General features: G+C 35.9%; 1 protein-coding gene across 7 annotated transcripts in view; it reads right to left on the bottom strand.

Moving 5' to 3' along the window:
• DCAF6 (DDB1 and CUL4 associated factor 6) overlaps positions 1-20702 on the bottom strand; it is an 86810-nt gene that overhangs the window by 47919 nt on the left and 18189 nt on the right. For all 7 annotated transcript variants that reach the window (XM_014947266.1, XM_014947268.1, XM_014947267.1 and 4 more), the window contains exons 3-8: positions 19032-19124; positions 13782-13967; positions 8470-8583; positions 7300-7435; positions 4809-5023; positions 2145-2238 (exon numbers count right to left, since the gene is read on the bottom strand). In XM_014947266.1, coding sequence (XP_014802752.1) covers positions 2145-2238; positions 4809-5023; positions 7300-7435; positions 8470-8583; positions 13782-13967; positions 19032-19124 — 838 coding nt within the window. The remainder of the gene's footprint in view (positions 1-2144; positions 2239-4808; positions 5024-7299; positions 7436-8469; positions 8584-13781; positions 13968-19031; positions 19125-20702) is intronic.

The following is a 20702-nucleotide window of genomic DNA, read 5'->3' as shown; positions in this document are numbered from 1 at the left end:
ACAAAATTTGTTTCAAGAAAGAAGACTGGAAAAATTCCATTTATAAAGGGCTGAAATAGAGTATTTGATTCTTTAAGTGTTTTTTGTATTCTGTGAAACAAAAAAAAAAATTCATACCCTGCATAGAAAAGCTAACACTGAAAGATTCTGGAGCGTACTTGGGAAGAAAATGTGTCTCAAACATCAGTGCTGCTCCCTGCACAGATGTTGTAAGAGCTGAAAGACTAATCAAATATCTGGAGCAACTGATTATCTTTCAGGACTGCATATAATCTTCACTGCTAGGATATAACTTGAATACATCATAATTAGGTTTGCTTTTACATTATTTGTTTGAGTTTAAAAGACATTTTTCGAAATGGAGAAGGAAAGGGAAACATATCAACCTGAAAAAACAATGCCCCTCAGTCTGACCCTAATGTCCTTGCCTATCCTAATTTCCACACTGCAGGTCTCTGACCCTCCCCTTGGATTCCACATTCCCTTCCTGTACCCCAGGCAGAGGAGGTTTGACCTCAGAAGCTTAAAACACAAAAAATGGAATGCAGCATCTGAAGAAAACAGACAAAAGGTGGTTAATGATGGGAAGATGGGACAGAAAAATAAATCACAGGTCACCATATGCCTATCTATTGCAATATAGCTATTCTCTCTCAGGCACTATACAGTTGTATCAAGTAATGCACAGTAAAGACACTGAAGCTTTGTTTTGAGAAAATAAAATTCTAGCCAATGTCTATACTGAAGGAGTTTACTGGAGGAGTCCTTTTCTCAGGCTTGATTTTCTCATCAGCAGATTTACTTGATGTTATGGTGAAATGACAGCTAGAAGGACAAAGAAGATTGAAGGTGAAAAAGAATTTGGATAAAGAAGTGACTTTGTGCAAACGGAAAGCTACAACTTATTTTGATGGGAAAGACCTGCAACAAAATTATAGCAAAAGCGTCCCCACTATGAGGACGTGTACAAGTAAGGTCTTTGGAATTAAAGCACCAAGTAAGCAGAATGTATCCTGTGATATTACGATAAGGTGGCACATGATGAAACTATGAGAGCAATTTAAAAGAAAGGAAAGAAAGTATTCCTTTACACAGTGGGCACTGAACTTCTGGATTTTTTTGCCATACGAAATATTATCAAACAGGTTCAAAAAAGGATGACAGAAATTCACAGGCAATAGAACAATATGCAGATGCCAAAAGAACAGATGGGAATGGACCCTCTAAAGTTTCTAATCCAGTAATTCTGAATATTAGGGGAGCAACACAGGCAGCAGGCTAAGATTGGAGGACAGGCTCATGTTCACTCCCCAAACAGCATCTCCTTTTGCCTGTCTTGGATACAGAATCCTACTCTACATGGACCATTAGTTTGATACAGCTAGACACTATTATACTAGTTTGGTCAATCAGGAAGATGAGAAAACCAACACAGAAAATCTGGAAAGGGAAACGGTAGGCAGAAAAGGGAGACAGATTTAAGGGTAGTAGAACAAATACTTGTACCCCCACAACTGTCAGATTTAAACAGAAACACAGCATTAGATGTAATGCATTAGTAAGATGAGTGACAAAACATCTCTGCCCTGCTTTGGTATCCCATTTTCTGGGATAGCTTTGGAAACGCTGTATCCACTGAAACCTCATGTGAGTGAGTAATATATTACAAACACGAACATATAAATATAGTCACTACATGTGTTTTATTAAAGAAGTGAAAGACAATATTAGAATCCTATTGCTTTGAAACTCAGTCCTCTAATGTAACCATGATAGAGTATTTCATTTGTAACTTTAATTGCATATGAAACTTGATTAGAACAAGGGAAATACATATTTGTATTACTACATAACCAATGACAATGAAGTAAGCTCCCCTTGATTTACATCAGCCTAACTGAAGCAACACAATTTTTCTGGTAAGAATATTTTTAATTTAGATACTTTTTTTTTTTTTTACAATCACTGTAGAATAGCAGTTCTGTGTTAAGCTCTAGGAAAACCTAAGCCTTAAGACCTAGCCGATTCTTAAAGAAAATTTGGAAAATAAAATCCAAACCAAACCAAAAAAAACTCAAAAACCCTAGCCAAAACAGAACACGCATGCAAAGATAACAACCCCCCACCAACTGCAAACACTTTACCATCTCTTTCTCGTTCACTCTCAGGCCTTGCTCTTGGTCCAGTATCTGACCAATCCCCTCTCAGCCGCAGACGTTTAACAGGAGGTTGCCGTAACTAGAAAAAAAAAATAAAAAAAAAGAGAAAGACATTACAAAGCTATTTATGTTAGACAGTACAGAATTGTACGTCTAAATATAAATGCAATACCTCCATTTTCTTAAGTTAAATAAATTTGTATGTCACAAAAAAAAGGAATGTCAGCCATATGTTCGGATCTACTATGAATAAGCACAACACCATCAGTAGGAAGCAAGAGTTTTAGCTACATAGAAGTTCAACAGTCTAAATCAACAACTCTCTGAACCAATGCATCTTTTAATTTATGCAATACTAACTTTACTAAGTTGAGGCATTCCATACTGAACAATGATAATTAAGGTTTTTCAGAACTCAGCATGAATGCTGCAAAAACATTCACCTTTTCATGTTAAAAACTATATGGCAGCTTCAGTTTAATCAAATGGGGATTTGTGATTAAGCAAAAAGAAAAAACAATCAGACATTAACAGAACAAAGAAATTTTATGAAAAGAAACTTTAGTTTATGTTTCAACCTGTGGCATTTTTTAAAATTTTTATACTTCCTGCTGCAAAACCCCTCTGTGTTATAAAACAAGTACTATATAGTTGCTATAGTGTTACTTTCACCAACTTGAAAAGAAACAGCTAATGCTTTGAACATTCAGAAAGGCAGTTCAGAGTTTGAAATTAAGTGTATTGGCTGAATATTTCTGGGGGGGGGGGGGGGGGAAAAGGTGAATAGTCGTGCTTACAATTTTAAATTAAATGTAGAACCCCTGTGGTGACAGCATATTACAGTGCTAAATTTAAGTATCCAGCAGATTCCAGAAGAAAGCTTTACATTCCTTTTATTCTATACAACTTAAATTCAGGCTGAAAAATAGCATTTAAGTAAAATCATCTTGCAAGAAGAGATTACAGGACATACTCTGTGCCTACAAAGAAAAGAATACACAGGATCTGTTCTTAACAGGTGGTCACAATCTTCTCTGTCTATAGTAACTGGGCAGTCAATTCTCCACCAAATTACTTCACATCAGACTTAATGTTACATAGAGGAAAGGGAGATGTGCAGAACCATTTGTTCATCACAATTTCTCTGGGTTCCTCTTTGCTTTCTCCTGCATCACTGAGGTAACATTTTTCCTCAGTCCTAGAAATCTACACCTGCTTCTGATCAAAAATATTTGTACTAGTAATGGTAGCCTGTGGCCTGGTAAATACAACATACTTATTGCTGGTAACAAGCCCCAGGCTTACTATGAAGCTAACACCACAAGCCTCATGCTTGTCAGGCTTTGTCTGGACTTCACTTGCTTGGAGCATTATTGTAGCTCATTTAGCTGCAACAGCAATTGTCTAGTGACAAGGTGGACCAGATGATTATCACCTAAATTGCTTAGATTTGCATAGATGTGTGATGTACAACCTCTTGTTAACATTTTTGATACATACAGGAATGCCAACTAGTAAACTGCGCAAGAAGGAACCAGCTATGACCACGGGATACTGATGGAGCGTAAAGCAGTACAGGCATGGGCTGACAGCAGGTACCCTGCAGGTGTGGACACAGGAAGATACCAGAGACTCAGCAACTCACTCGTGGCTGTCAACTGTACTCTAAAGGCCAGACCCAAGCAACAGCTGTTTCAGGGGTAACAAGGAGAAACAATAAGCATTTAAAAGCAAAAACATGCCATATTGGCAGATGAATACAAAAATCCGCATCACGTGAAACATGTTTAGAAACACAGCCTTCAAGCAGACTAAGAAAAATTAGAAGAAAACATCAACATCATGCTTCTCCCAGCAAAGAAGAGGAAGAAATCACTATCATTATCATCACACTCATCCTCCCAGCAAAGACAGCAGGATGCTGACAACTAATTGTAAAATCCTTGAGGCCCCTGTCTCAGACTAAAAGGTAACAATCTCAGGATACAGAGGAGCTTGTGAAAGGGTGATGGCAATGCCAGAAAAAAACAAAACAAAACAAAGTAGTGGATGGAGTGAATGGTTGGGGAAGTGCAGGGGAAGCTGCACTGTAGTTAAAAGAGATTTGGTTTATATTGAACAGAAAATTTAGACTGGAAGGTTCAGTGTCATTGTAGCTGAGCTGGCAATTAACAACTGCTTATGTTTTGGTCACGCTACTGAAATTTTTAATACTGCTCAGTAGCGGTGGCTCACCTCCTCGATCTAAACATTTTGTACTCCTTCATTGCTGTCATTAAATGATAACTTTTAACAAAGAGTATTTGTACCTGATTTCAGGGAATACTTTTTTGGCGGCACAGAAAATAACAGAGAATACACCTTAAGAGTGACCTGCCACCCTTGCTGGTCTTACAACCTGAGATTCCCATAGATGTCTTCTCATCTTTAGGAGAGGGAAACCAGACAAGAAAGAAAACCAGAGTGACAAAATACTGCAAATATATAAATACATATATTGCAAATACGCAAATTCTGTAACACAATCTACTTGTCACATCTCAATCTATGAACAGCAACATTAAGACTAATATAAAGGGAAATAAAACTGATATACGTGTGCCACAAGAAAAAACAACAACATGAAAACAGGTCATCTTAATCACTTGCCTCTTCCCGTCTCTCTTCAGCAGAAGGAACTTTAAGTTCTCGTGCTGTGTCATCCTTGGGATCAAACAAGTATATGTAATCTGAAGAGTAGCTAACAAGGATCTCTTGACCATCTTCACTATAACATAGAGACGTTACTCTGCAGGATTTGTTATTGAGATGAGGAGGAACAAAACGTGCCACCATTCCAACAGTGCCCCTACCAGCATAATTCCCTATGAAAAGAGAGAAAGAAGTGACATTTACTATTTCAAATTTTCAGAAGCTTCAATACACTCCTAATTTAGTATCCAACAAAAGATTATCAGAGAAAAGCTACATATCCTATAGCTTTTGCATTAAACTGTATCTGAATAGTGACATATGTTACTTGTATTTTATATTTTTGTTTACAAACACTATGTACATTTAGAAAAAAATGAACACACATACACACACAAATATATTAATATACCATATACCTATCACATGATTGTGTGTGGATGCTGTCAAACGTAGTACAAATGGAAATTTTGGAACCTAAGAACACTGACACAATAATAACCCAAATCTGTATCTACACATAACTTAAAAAGGAATTCATTACATGAAACTTTGAAAATTTAGGATATACGTCTCCTCTTTCTACCCAAAATGTTTTAAAAAATAATAGGTTTTTTTCTATGAGACATAATAATACTGTCACTTTGAAACTGCAGAATTATACATTGAACTTACCATGCTTCCTTGACAACTCACCTCCATTCAACACACTAACACAATCCTAAATTCTAGAATTACAAATTTGTGAGCAGATCAGTTACTAATAAAAAGATCTAAAAATTGAGAAAAACAGACTGCTCCAAAAATTAATGATTTGCCATGTAACTGTTTCCCACATGGCATATCTGCTGTGTCTCAGTATTTGCAACAGTCTGTCTTTGACCACAGACAAGTTCAGAGTTTATCATCTCACAGTACATAAGGACTGAAACAAAAAGTTTTAAATGAAAATCAATAGTTTGCTCACTAGTCATAGAACACCTCACCCCTTAAAAAAAAAACCACCACCAAAAAACCAAGACACAACCCCAAAACCCTGCAAAACAAACAACAGAATGCTATATCAATATATCCAGAAAAATTACAGTCTGCAACATTTTGACTTTTCTCTCCTTTAGTCTATAGGCCTGCATACCTGAATTCATTTTATCCCTGTATTATTACAATAAAAAAGCAGGTACATAGTACCTTTTAATCAACTCCCTAGAACCTGTTCCTTTGGCAATTCTCACAGAATTTTGCTGACCACTGTGAAAGGGAGAGATCTTAGCTTGATGAGAGAGGTATTTTTATGTTTATTGAGTGATCTTTGTGATGGACAAGAAAGGAAACAGTAACCATCAACAGGAAAAGGCTGCTAGAAATGACAGATTTTGTGACACTGATTACTTGCATCCACGTGTAGGCACAGCTATCTGTATTAATTTATATTTGACAGGCTGAGAGAGTTGGGGTTGTTCAGCCTGGAGAAGAGAAGACTTCGGGGACAACTTGTAACGGTCTTCCAGTACTTAAAGGGGGCCTACAGAAGATATGGGAAGGGACTCTTTATAGGGAATGCAGTGATAGGATGAGGGGTAACGGTTTTAAATTGAAAGAGGGGGGATTTAGATTAGATACTAGAAAGAAATTCTTTCCTGTGAGGGTGGTGAGACACTGGAACAGGTTGCTCAGAGAAGTTGTCGATGCCCCATCCCTGGAGGTGTTCAAGGCCAGGCTGGATGGGGCTTTGAGCAACCTGGTCTGGTGGGAGGTGTCCCTGCCCATGGCAGGGGGGTTGGAACTAGATGATCTTTAAGGTTACTTCTAACTCTAACCATTCTATGATGTGTCCAAATATACACTGATCATACACTGTAAAAAAGAGATATTGTTAGAACTACATAGCTTGTCACCTGCAATTTTTTTATAAAATCCTTAGGCAAGCTTCTGAAGCATGCCAGCTTTCACATGAAGAATTTGTAGCTTTTAAGTAAAATTATGTTAGATACAGCAACAACTACTGCAAAGATAAGCATATTGCATGACATTACAGAGTTTGTAAGATCCATTCCCATAAGAAGCAACACATTCCAGCATGGCAGAGTATAAGAAGATAAGAACTTAATTAAAACTCAGGTGGACACTGCAGGCTGTAATCACTAGCTTTTCAGAATCTTGGAATCACACGTCTCAAGACAAAAGAAGAAATACTACAAAATGTCTTTTTCTCCATTCAGTATACAACATATTCTAGTAGATGAAGAGATTAAGTTTATTTCCTTGAAGATTTTTGTATTAGCAAATATTAGAGTGAAATGAGCCTATTATTATGAACCATAGTTCTCAGAGAGGCAAGCTCTGCTTCATTCAGTACTACACTTCAGGCATTCACCATCTATTTTGAAAAGAACCTAAAATTGGAACTGCAAATGGGTAAAAAAGGCTTACTGTAAGGTATGGTTCCTACCTGTTGCTCTTGTACCAAGCATTCGCCGATCATATATTCTTACTGAGCTATCAGAACAACCCACAGCAAGATAGTATGGGATTGGTGGACAGATAGCAACAGAAGTGGCAGCACGCCGACAGTTTATTAAAATATCCTGGAATAAACAAAAATACAGCACTCAAATAATATCTCTGAACATTTGAAGTATAATTCTGTTTTTTACTTCAGGACACAGGCCCATTAGTCAAGGAGGTTTTGAGAAAACTAGGTCTGGCCCTGTGAAGATAGATTGTAAATATGTCAAGCAGAAAAGCCACTGCAGAGAATGAAAACTATCAGAGAAAGAAATATAGCAAGATCAACTATAAAAGAAAATAACCAAACCACAGGAATAAACACTTAAAAATACATAAGCATAACAACTCCAGATTTATAAATTAGTTTGCACCTTGGATTTTCCTATGAAAAACAGAGATAGCTGTTGAGTCAGAAGAGCACCAAATGGGCAGAAACAATCTAAATTAATTTAAAGGATTAGAATAGATATCACCTACAGGAAAATAATTGGATAGAGGAAAAGAAAGAAAGAAATCTCTATAACTGGTAAACATGCACAAAGCAGAATAAAATTAATCGAGAGTAGTAATACATACTTTGGTGTCAGTTTTTCTCCAACTCAATATTAAAACTGTTTCTGAAATCCAAACACCATGAAAACCACCCATACCTTACCTCCTAGGGAGTAACACAACAGACTAATTGGACCTAGCATAACTCACTACCAAATCTTTTCTTATGGAGGGACAAGGGATGCTTAAGAATACAAGGCTTACTTTTTGCCTCCAACTCTACATTCTATAGTAACTAATGTAAACTGGACCAAGAGACTCAATTTCAACACAGAATCTATTCTACCATATCTAAAGCGTCACAAAGTTAATAAACTAAAAAGTGCCAAAGAAGATATTAAAATAAAATAAATGAAAAACTAAAAAAAAAAATAAGAAAAAGAAAGAAAGAAAAAAAGACTCCCCAAACTGTTTTTGTTTCTTGGGAAACATGTTGTCATCTCCACCAACGACCCTGAAATCTATTATTTCTAAAAGCCTTACCAGAATTAATATCCTATGTTTGTATGATGTACAGCTCTACATTTAGGTCATCTTTATTAAAAGATTTCACTCTTACATCTTTACAATCTTCCTTTGTGCAACTTGTTTTGATTCGAGTATCAAACCATCTTACAGTGCCATCTTCACCACAAGAGAGGAAAGTATAGGGATCATTTGGTACTGTCATAATCTGCTCAAAAAAAAAAGAAAAAGTATTAATACTTCCAGAAATACCATTAAATTGAAAATAAAAGCATCAACATTTTGAGCAGCAGTAAATACTGAAGCAATGATGACTCAGTCAAGTTTTCTATTGAAATAAAGAAGAAAACTGAAAAACTACTGATGTTTCCTCATTTTCAAGGAAAAGTTTGAACTACTGAAGTTGAAACAAACTGAGGAATGTCACATAAGATTAAATATTTATAGGCCAAAGCTTACAGTTATTTCTATTACCTTTCAATAAGAAACACATTTACTGCTATCAGTTTTCAAGCAAGTATTCAATTTGCTGCAATAATTGAACAGAACCTCAGTTTATTTTCTATCAACTAATTGAAGACAATAAAAAACCCCCAACTCTCAGAAGTTTGAATGACATGAAAACACTAGATGGCTTTTATGCCCATTGGGCCATCCCTTTACATTCAAAATAGTCCCCTGATGCAACTGTACATTAAAGGCTGTTACTAACCTACCTCCTGACTGCATTTATTTTTTTTTCCACTTTTTAAGAAAGCACTGTATTCCACCATTTCCTGACCTCAGCCCTACTCAAACTACGGAAGACTGAGATGGATTCTCACATGTATGGCTTCACCCAAGAAGGCCTCCTTAAGACAAAATAAAAAGGCAAGCAACCATAATGTTAAAGCTGAATTCCACAGGTCAATGAACGCGCATGAATTTTTTTTTTATTTTTTTTACACGCTACCCCTTAAATACGGCGAAAGTTGTAGAAACTAGACGTATTTTTCTTTTCCTACACTACTGCTACTATCAGTAATTTAATAGAAATTTATAAAGCTACAAAAGTCAAGAATAGTGTAATATGCTAATTCACGGAATCACGGATTTGACAGAGTTGGAAGGGACCTCTAGAGATCATCTGGTCCAACTCCCCTGCCAAAGCAGGAACGCCTAGAGCACATTACTCAGGACTGCATCCAGGCGGGTCTTGAAGATCTCCAGAAAAGGGGACTCCACAACCTCCCTGGGCAGCCTGTTCCAGGGCTCAATAAAGCAAATGAGTGATTCTGTAACGCTTTTTATGTGACAATTTCCTCTCCCTCCCCCAGCCCCAACTTCTAGTAAAAGTAACCTATGGACATCTGTGAATCTCTCTACCTAGAGTGGGATTACAAAAACAACCTCCGCAGGATTCAGCATTTCTTCTTGTAATGCTCAGTACATTAACTGAGACAATATGTGCTGTGCCAAGTCTTACTGCTGACAAACAAGAAGTTAAACAGACATAACAAAGCCAAGGCTTTAATAACAACAGAAGAATAAGCTTCCAAGCTATGGCCATTATTCTTCAATATATTAGCATAACATATTGAAAAAGAGTGTTTTTCACTATAGATTCACACAAATTGATTTTATTAGTGTAGTTATGAAAGCCAACAACTGTTCCTCAATCCACTAAATCCTTCCAGTATTTTTTCTGTATTTCAAAGCAGAACTTGCTTTGAAAACATTTTTGTTCCAAGAATGTTGCCGAGTGGCATATAACACAGCAAGCTCTTATTTGTAGTAGCTGTTGACATTTTTTCTGTTTATTTCTGTTCACACTATTTCACAATATACATGTAATAGTACAGTACATACCTCTACTTGCACATGCTAAATTTTATGCATGGTGTTTAGAAACACACTAAGTGCTTTATAAGCACTAAAATGGAAAAATTGAGGCATGAATGCTCCAATAATTAAGAGTCATTGTTACTATATTTAAGATCAACAGGTACACATTATATATATACACACACACATATATATACACGAAACCCTTTTTTACTAACTAAAAAAATCCCTATTTAACTGTAAAAAATATATAGCTATATGATCATTTTACTGTATGGAAAATATGAAGGTTAAGGGTTGTCCATAAAAGTATATTCTCTTTCTGAAATGCAATTAACATGAAGGGCAATAAAGAAAAGCATTTGGCCGAGTAAAAACAAACTCATAATGGTCTTGTATAAACAACAAATCATCCAGAAACAAGTTTCAAGAACTTTTCTCTCCTTCTCTACTTATTCTGTTCTCCCCTAGAATTAAGAACAATTGTCCAATTATCTCAGAGTTCAAAACTATTTACACAAATTTACACATTCCTTTATTTCAGTAGATGCTTTCATAATGTCTTGAACTGTCACAAACTCCAAGTTTAAAGTGCAGTATAAATCCAAACCACATTCAAATTTAGAATAAGCACCTCAGGGGCAGATGATGTTAGCTTTTGTTATTTAGAGAATCCAGTGAGTCAAAGTTCTATATTTAATTCGATGATGTGGTTACATGCAGCTATACAGCTGGGCAGTAACGTCACTATATTTTGAAATTATTTTCCCACTCCAGAAACCACTCAGTTACAAAACTGCACTATATTAGAAGCTGAAGTATCACACATTTGCTTAAAACCCCCCACTATTTAGTCTATTATACTTTCATACGCCAAGGCTTAAAAAAAGGTCCGCTATGTCACACAACAACATACACATTTAATGTTCAAATATCAGGTTTAAGACACAGTAACAGAATGTATAGTCTTTATAAAAAGTACCTTCCAAAATGTTTTATAATCCTATCTTTTCAAAGACTTTTTGAAGAGAGCTTACATTTAAATATGTTATACCTCAGTGCAAAACAATCTAAGAAAAAAAACTTCAGAGACACACAGTTGTTAAAATTGTCAACATCATATAGGGGGCTTGAGATCCCTTCCATTAACTGTGTTTAAAAACAGTATAAACAACCAAAACAGTATTGCACGACTGTCATTCAAACAACCACGATGTCCTCTTGTTAACTTTATTTGCCAAATAAAAATCATCTCTAATACCACCATTCTGACTGTGCAACATAGCAACACAATGTCCAAAACTTGAAGAAATTTACTATATTCCATACAACAATGTTCAGTTATACACATTCTATATAGACAACAATAAAGCTTGTGCCTTGATTTGCTAGGCTGTTGGACTCTATATATTTCTTAAAAAATATTTTTCAAACTCTGTCTGTTCTGACAAGTTTAATTTGTTGTACCTATCAAATTTATATTTATCATCTGGTTTAGTAGCTTGCAATGTGCATACCATCATTACTTGGTAACAAACAACACCTTGCAAAGAGGCAACCGGCGTCTCATATTACAGGTTAAAAGTGTTTATGTTTTAGCCTCCGTTACAACTCTTGACCCACAAGCACAACTGGCAACTGCTTTCATTGACTTTTCCCAGTTTGATCACTGGTTTGCAGCACCACCTGGTGTCAACCAGTTTATGTAATCAACGAAACTGTTGGTCAGCCGAAGCCGAGGCAGATCAAAACTTGAGACCAGCACGGTGACTTCTCATGAACACCTTTATGCTCTCACCAACTCTTTCATTTGCAGCACTCAGAGCAGCCCAGCCCATGACCCCAAACTTCACTCCCCCAAAACCACTGCTCTGATGATACTTATACCACTATCTTTGTGTTTCCTCAGCACAGTATCCATAACCATTCTCCTATTCTCAAACTCAAAAACATTTGATATGATACTGAGCCAGTAACTGTCTGCTCCTCAAGCCTACAGTCACCCAGCAAGGGGGAGGTCTTAGTTCCTCAGGAAGTCAAAATGCAATGACTTGACAGACCCCTTCCTCAATGAGGACACTTCAGCTTTAAGAAATAGCACCTCTCTCTCTCCAGATACTCTTATGCAAAGGCAGATTTTATTTGAGACACCCAATCAACTTGCAGAATCCACAGATTAGCATATAGACTACTATATATAGTAAACTTCAGTGAGAACTCAGGCAATTTAAGCTTTTGATTGGGGGCCGTAAGGACCAATGCTATTCAAAGGAAATAGTAATTTCTCAATCAAAACAATTAAAAAGTGAAATAAAAATAAAATAAAAGCAAATAAAAGCAGATGATATGAGCCTGGGATCCAGAATTACATTTTGCAAAACTGTAAATATAGTCTTGTATAAAACCCAGGCAAAACCAAACCAAAGCAAAATCAAACCCACAAATCCCAGAAAAAGAGTGAATACCACAAGGTTCACTCAACTGACCTACAAAGTTACCCTGCAGACAGGAAGTGTTTTTGACAAAACCTTTAATGGAACACGTTTAATTACAACCGTAGAGGATACACTTACTCCATGATCAAAAATGAATTCTGGCAGTACTTCAGCCATTTTCTTTTCTCACACAATCCTTTCATGTCCCCCAATTTTTTTAACAGAGATTTTTAAATATTTTGTTCACGTAACATACAAAGAAAGAGATCTAAAAGCTTGCTATGAAATCTGAGCTAAGTAGTTTTTTAAAACACAATGGATTTGGATTTTTTTCCCCCGTATGTACACTGTGGTAGTGCTAAAACAAACAAATAAATAACCACAAAAACCTGGAACATTTGTAATCTAAAAAGAAAATAGCTGTATTTTTTCTATTTTAAGTATAGTAAGTTTTACAAGCAGCAGATTTTGCTGACATTAAAATAAATAAATAGATCAATAAATCTGATCATCTTCCTAACTGAAGTAACGCTTTACTTCTTCACTTGCCTATTTATATGAAAAAAAACTTCCAAGGGAGGATTGAAAACACTGGCTCCAAATTTACACATAAAGAGTTAACTAGAATATAAAATAGAGAAATTACCTAAAATTTTAAATCCATTTTTCAGATTAAGTGATTCACATATGCTGAAATAAGCATTTCTTAGAAGGATTTAAATTGTGAAATAGGCATTTAACTGTTGAAAAGCTGGATGGAGGGAAGAGGGGGATAAAAATAAAAATGTAAAACATAGCCACTACCCCCACCCCCCAACCTACTTCTAAAGAAATTCACAGCACAATTTAAATTAGTTTTGCTCTGCAGAGGATTCTTTCAGTGAAGGTGTATTCAGCTATTATATTCGCAAAGGAAGTGGTCTTAATGACAGTACTTTTTGGAAAGCCCTCCATTTAATTTAGACAACATATTTCTCTTTTAAAGCCTACTCTAAGAAAATTAAAATAAAATAAAATAAGCTAGATGAAGGTTCTTTAATTCTCCCCAAAATAAAGCTTTCTTTAGTCTGTTTAAAATCTTGAGCAACAATACAAGAAAATATGTATTCTACCTATCTTAAAATTATCATATACTTTTGTGAGGTACCTCATAGGTAGTTCCATAGTGGCACGTATACTGGCATTGTCTGTTGGTCTCCGCATCTTGTTCAACATTAGTGTAAAAAATTACTCCATCTCCAGAACAAGACACAATCTGTTTGTCATTGGTGCATGGTAAGAATTTTGCACTAAAAATATTGGCCCTGTGTCCTGAGCGAATGGTTGTTAAGACCTAGGGAAGAAAGAAAAAGGAAGGCTGTATCAGGTTAACATTTTCAAAGCAAATAAAGAATGTGAAAATAACATGGACTCTGGTACTATAAAATATCAGTTATGTACAGGCTGCCAGTAATCTGCAGTTTACAAGAGAACAGAGAAGATGTCTTTACACAAAATTTCTTCCACAAAGTGGTTCCCCAAGAGACATTCACTTATGCACTTGCACAAAGTAGTCTGCAAAATGAAATGGACTGGAATGCAACTGCCACCTTTTGTTTTTACAATGCTAGTTACATATCACATCACGTTTCTCAAAGTAAAACATTAGTCCAAGGTGATAGTGCAGCCAGCCAGCCTGTCAGTGAGCATACTTTTAGAAGATCTGGAATACTGTGGGTCAAGAAGAACAAGGCATTGTAATCCAAGCCAACTTTATAGACTTTAAAAATTGATGCTACTCTTAAAATAAACCCACTTTAAAAAGGAGAGCTGAAGCTTATAAGAAAGAATGTTTTGAAACCAGTCAAAAATAAATAAACATTTAAGAACATGATTACAGGGTAATAAACTAAAACTTGACTTGATGTCAATGAATGTGATTCATCTACAGTACGGCAGAGAAACAGATAATTTACTTCACCATCACAGTTGGTTTTAAACACTTTGTGAACACTCTGTATTTCCTGAAATACTTACTAGTCTTTTAAAACTGAAAAAAACCCCTCCTATATGCTTTTATGTGCACTAGTGAATATTCTATTCTTACCTTATTTCTCATATCTGCAATATTAAAACCAAGCTGCATTTTCATCAGTAGTAATAGGAAAAATATACTTACCAAGTTGTTTACAGTATGAAAATTACTTCTAAATATTCACTCAATTAACTTAATTAAATAAAACATTATGCAAATCAAGTTGCTCTGTCAGTGATAGCTGGTGCCTAATACTTTACAAGTGCTATTTCACACTTTAAACAATCTACATATGCACACAAAAGGATTAACAGTGTATCTCCATATTTTGAAAGATACACAAGACTCAGTATCAAAATCAGGAGGTATAATCCATTAATTTTATTTCAAGAAACCTGTTTCTTCATTTATATTTGTTCAGAATTCTGCATTTTACCGAAAATATTCAAAACCCAGCCACTGAAAAGAAATTAGGAACTCAGTATCAAAGGACCAACTGAGAACAAGAAGTCCATAAGGCACCCCAGTTCACATGACAATTAAAGACATGTCATCTGTCAATCCCACCTCTGATTTTACATTATTGCCACTGTGAAAGAAGTATTGCCCTGACAGTAAATCCTTTTTGATCTCCCTAATAAAAAATAATAATAATTTAAAAAATCCAAACAACTAGGGGCTTATTACAATCATAGATTACTCTTGCCAGTTCTCCACCACTTCCTCCCTATTACTGAATATATGTAGGCACTTTTCTCACTTTGCTCTGCTGTACAGGGTCCTTCTCTTACCAAACTAAATGTGCTTCTTACTCTTCCCCCCTTTTTTCAAAATCTCAACCTTGCTTTTTATGCAGCCAATAGCTAACTTATTGTAACCTTCAGCTTCAGTCTTCCCTATCTGCAGATCTCAGTTTAGACATGGAGATCTACATTTGATGATTGCCCTCAAACTTGGAAAAACTCCGATTTTTCTTTCCCTCCTTCTCTCCTCCACTGTAAACTGAAACAGCATTCAGAAATATACATAGCTACACATTTTCAGTAAAGATTTTTCTCACTGGCATACCTAACCCCATCTTGCCTGCCCCTCAATTTCCTGACTACGTTGTGTGGTGTTGCAATAAAAAGTATTGAAGTATTACAGCATTTATTATATGTAGAAGATTTTCCATGTCCTTCTTGACTTGCACTGTACATCGTTTTCTACTGTGGTTATTACACTGTCTTAGAGAGGGGAGAAAGAGGCATAAAAGGTTGCTTGTGCCTAGGCAGCAAAAAAGACACGAAAATTTACACAAAGTAAAACAATACCACCACCTTACTCCATTGGAGCATTTTACTACCAACACATAACAGCCTACAAATACTTAACGACCGAGTGAAAAACAGGGGGAAGCCAAAGAATTTCAGATGTTCTTCAAACTACTTAACTAGCAGTAGTAATTCAGACACCCTCATAACTTCAGCAATTGCTTAAGTTATATGTTACCCAGAAAATCAGTTGAAGCAGCAACAAATTCAAGAATTCAAACTGCATCTCTTAAAGTGCAGGTTAAAGTTTTGGGACAGGATTCCTAACTCACATAGTGATCTCAGAAGCCTGGATACAAGCTCCATCCCTAACAATAAGTACTTTCATCCAAGAAAGTAGAATTTCTGGCAGCTACTCCGTTATCTTCATTAAACCTGAAATGTTTAAGTTCCACATCCCAATGGAAACTCTTTACAATAAAAAGAACAAAGTCACCTAATGAACAAAACAGTATTTTTATGGTCACATTAAAAACTAAAAAAGTAGTTTTACTTCTAACTCTAGCTTACTTTTTGAAAAGAAGCCTGTTGAAACAAATGCAAGTCAAACATCAGTGGGTTTCTAAGCCTTTCATGATGTAGTCAATATAGGATTCCCATTTAAGAAACTCAGCACAGAATCATTTACAATCCAGACTTTTCAATAGTACTTCCTTTGAAGAGGTCAAACCCCCTTTAGAAGTAAAGGAAAGCAAACTTAAAACCACATCCTAAAATTAAAAGTAGCAATCCTGATTCTAGAAAAGCTGTAAACCTTCAGCCCCACTAAGCACCCTCCCTCCAAAGCCTCCTCAGTACTTTCTCATGTTAGCTGAACCTTTTCTTTCCCAGTAGGTAAACCAGGCTAAAGATTCAAAAATCCTGAGTGCAACTATTCCTATGAATCTGTCTTCACACTGGTATTAGCTGAGAGAAGTCGCAGTCTCCATTTAAAGGCTTTGAAAACTTGAGTGGGTCAACTTGATTTAAATAGAACCTTCCCATCTTCCATACTTGTAGTGGGTAGAGCTTTAGCTCCAGCCAAACTCTCCTCCCGACCCTGCCCCAATAACTTGATGCCTAAAACAAATAAAATGTGGTTATTCTTGTGGATCTTTTATTCCATTCTCAGACATCCCAAAGTACAATGAATTACTCGTGCTTTTGATTTAGATTTGCAATTACTATTAAAAATTCTTGAGACACATTACATAGTAACAATCAACATTTGCATCTGGCTATACATAACACGAACTGGAGTGAAACATAAAACACGTAAATCAGAGTTAAACAAGATTAAATGCTTCCTTATTTGATGGTTGAAGTCTATTTTTGCTACTCAGGCTAGCTTGTAACAGAAAATACAGTGTTAAGGATATCTGCCAAGATGACAGAATTACAGTAGAGTTCTTGTATCAATACCAATTTGCTCCCCTTTCCTGTATTGATTCCATTACTCAAGCCAGAGAAAATAAACTAACGTAATTCTAACAGTCATTAAAAATGGCATCTCTAGTACATTTCAGGAGTAACACTGATTATTAAGTCTCCTGACTAGTACATGCTGGTTTATAATTGCATTTGCACATATGGGGGAAAAAATAATTAAAAAAATAATAATCTGCTCTGCTGTTATGTAAAAAAAAAACCAAAAAAACACCAAAAAACCTCAGCTGACTTTAAAAAGTAAGAAAAGAAAACATCTCCTATATTTCTCATTTGGCTTAAGTGCAGCAATAGTACAAAACAGGGGGAAAAAATACCCCACAAAATAATCCATGAAAGCATAAAGTTTAAATTGCTGCATCTATTAAAATATTTTAATATAAGAAGTATGTAATGGGATAATGATATAGCAACTATCCCACAATGATATATTAAAATAAACTCTGCACAATAAATAATACTGAACACCCTTTACTTGCCTGAAAAATTTCTACTTTGCGAGTCTCTCCAACACTCACTTTGGAATATATCCTTCATCAACTTCATAGCTGTCTTAGATACCTCCTCTTCTTAGTTGAACCCCCCGTCCAAGAGAAACCCTGGTTTAACAACACTGATCTCAACTTTGTCAGACTGATACCAATAGTTGAAGGAAGAGATGAAGCTTGGAAGCTATGGCTCATTTGGGGAAGTGAGAAAAGGGCCTTACCTATAGGCACAAGCAACACTCCGGATCATTATTATTTTCCCAATTATTATTTTCCCAACACAGCTCTTCAGGAAGGCAAAACACTGCTGCCTCCATAACCTTCTATTTAAACTGTCTTCCACCATCCCAACCACACATTTTGGTTTCCCCACCACATTTAATTTTTTAGCACCTCTTCAGGGTTTAGTTCTCAACCTCTGAGAAAGAGTGGGAGAGAGGACTTCACGTGAACATTGCTGCATAGGATCCCCAGCACTGAAGGACACAGTTCAGAGCATCTGTTCTATCAAACTATCAGCAACTCCTTGAAGAGCAAAGTGTGGAACACTGCTACTACGTGATGAACCCTAACTGACATTACTGGAAGCCACACAACTGCATCATAACCCGTGTGAGTGCAGACATGGAAAAGCAGAGACACTTTTCCCTTCACAAACCTGTTTCCGCTATTTCAGTATAAATTCTCCATCCACATACATGCACACACAAGGCAACGTAATTTCAAATGGTAATGAAGTATTATAATCAAGACTGACACTTCAACAACATTATACAGAGACAGCTCAGTATATTGCATCAGCAAAACCTAATACAATATTTTAAAACCAAACAATTTATCTGACTATACGATTTCACAAGAATTACTGAATCCTATTGCTAATTCTGACACTAATCTGTTGTGAGACCATGTTCCTTTTGTGCCAGGCTACCTACTGTAAAATCGGATAACACCTATGTCACAAGGGATTAGAATACTAAGGTTTTCAAGGACTGTGAAGTTTTATTCCCATTTATAAACACTATAAAGTGCCTGATACTATCTTTGGCAGATAATTAGTATCTGAAAAATAATATCTTGACAAATATCTTAATATCTTGAAAAATAATAACTTACATCTTATTTGAAAATTACTGAGTATCCAGAAACAAACCTACCTTTCTGCTGTAGGGATTACTAATTACCAGATTGGTGTCATCTGAACCAGATAAAATATATTCTCCTGTATCATTCCAGCAAATTGTGTTCACCTGCATGAATTAACAAAAATTAGTTTAGACTTAAATTAATTCAATTTTCAGAACATTAAAACATCAACATTCATCCAACACTACAGAAATAGGACTGAACAAATCCAAGTGAAATGATGTAATTTCTAAGAAACTAGCACACACACAAAAAAGTGTTTTTAATAACAAATTGATAAGGGAATCACCTGCTTCACCGATGACATCTCAATTACTCCCTCTGCTACTGAAGAGTTCATCGGGTAAATTAAGTATTCCCACAAAGGGCCTCAGTAGCCACAATTTTACACTTTCAGGTGCTTTAATGTACCAAATCTATGCCACAGAGTTCTCCAAATTTAAACTGGAGGGCACCACAATGCTCTCATTATTGTAACTTCTTGTATGGTATATTGTTACCACATCCAAATTCTGACCTTTGTATATTTTTCAGTGACCACACCTTCTCAGGGATCATGTAGAAAGCACTGCAGAATCCATCCCAGATCCCTTTTGAGAAGTGTGAGTATGCTGGGAAAGAAGAATCCTACAGTGAGGTACAAAATTGTGTCGGGAGAACTTTACAATGTATTTCCTTATCAATTCTCCTTTTCACAAGACCGTGTTTAATAACGTGTCAATGAAATAAAGCTGTAAAAGCACTCAAAATCCAGTAAGCTCTGAAAGTATCCTTAGAGTAACCTGTCTTCAAGCAGCAGCTCATGCACAAGCACCAAAGACTACATGCATGACCATTATTTTTTCAAGTAGCCTCTAAAATAGCTTTAAGTGTCAAACTGCAGCCATCAACATCTTCTGTTGGCTATATTCAGTTGGCAGAATAAATGCCTTAGTGTGATGTATCAGAACAGACTATATAATTAGTAAAAAAAACACTTCATTCTACATCCTTTTCGTAAGCTTTTTTAAAATTAGTATTCAAATGTCTCATTCTGAGCTCAAAAGACAAAAATCTTTTTGTTAAAACAAGTATACCCATTTTAGTTACTATTTAAATCACAAGCTTAATTGGGGTCCTTAATGAGGCAAATTGCAAAGTCAGAATTAGCTGTTTCAGATCGATCATATGGGCAACAACTTGACATATTCATCGAGGAGCTTAACAGACATGCCTGTGGCAGAGTTAGCTCAATGCTCAGCAGCAGTCAAATAATGTTAGGAATCATTAGGAAATGCACAGAAAAGCAAACATCATTCTGTCAGTGTGTACATCCATGCATGGCAAATCTGTGTCTTCCACACAATGCAATTTTGGTTCATATCCCGCTCTCGTGTTCTCCATTTCTATTACTGCCCATTTGAAAATAGAAATTATGAAAAAGAATGACTAGGGTGATCATAGGTATCTAACACTTTTTATTGCAAAAAGCAATTAATTCATACTACTCTGGGGAGGGTATATGACAGAAACTTACAAAATCACAAATGACATGGAAAAAGAAAGAAATAATTTTCCATGGATCTTTACAGTGCAAGAAATGGAAGGCCTTCAATGGAACCATCACGTGACACACATGGCATTTCACTAAAACTGGAATTCATTATCATGGAATATTCTAAACACAAAAAGTGGAAGAATGC

Source organism: Calidris pugnax, unplaced genomic scaffold (genome assembly GCF_001431845.1).
Source record: "Calidris pugnax isolate Ruff unplaced genomic scaffold, ASM143184v1 scaffold95, whole genome shotgun sequence".
Classification (NCBI taxonomy): domain Eukaryota; kingdom Metazoa; phylum Chordata; class Aves; order Charadriiformes; family Scolopacidae; genus Calidris; species Calidris pugnax.
The sequence above is the reverse complement of the archived record's forward strand: the minus strand, read 5'-3'. Positions and strand labels throughout refer to the sequence as shown.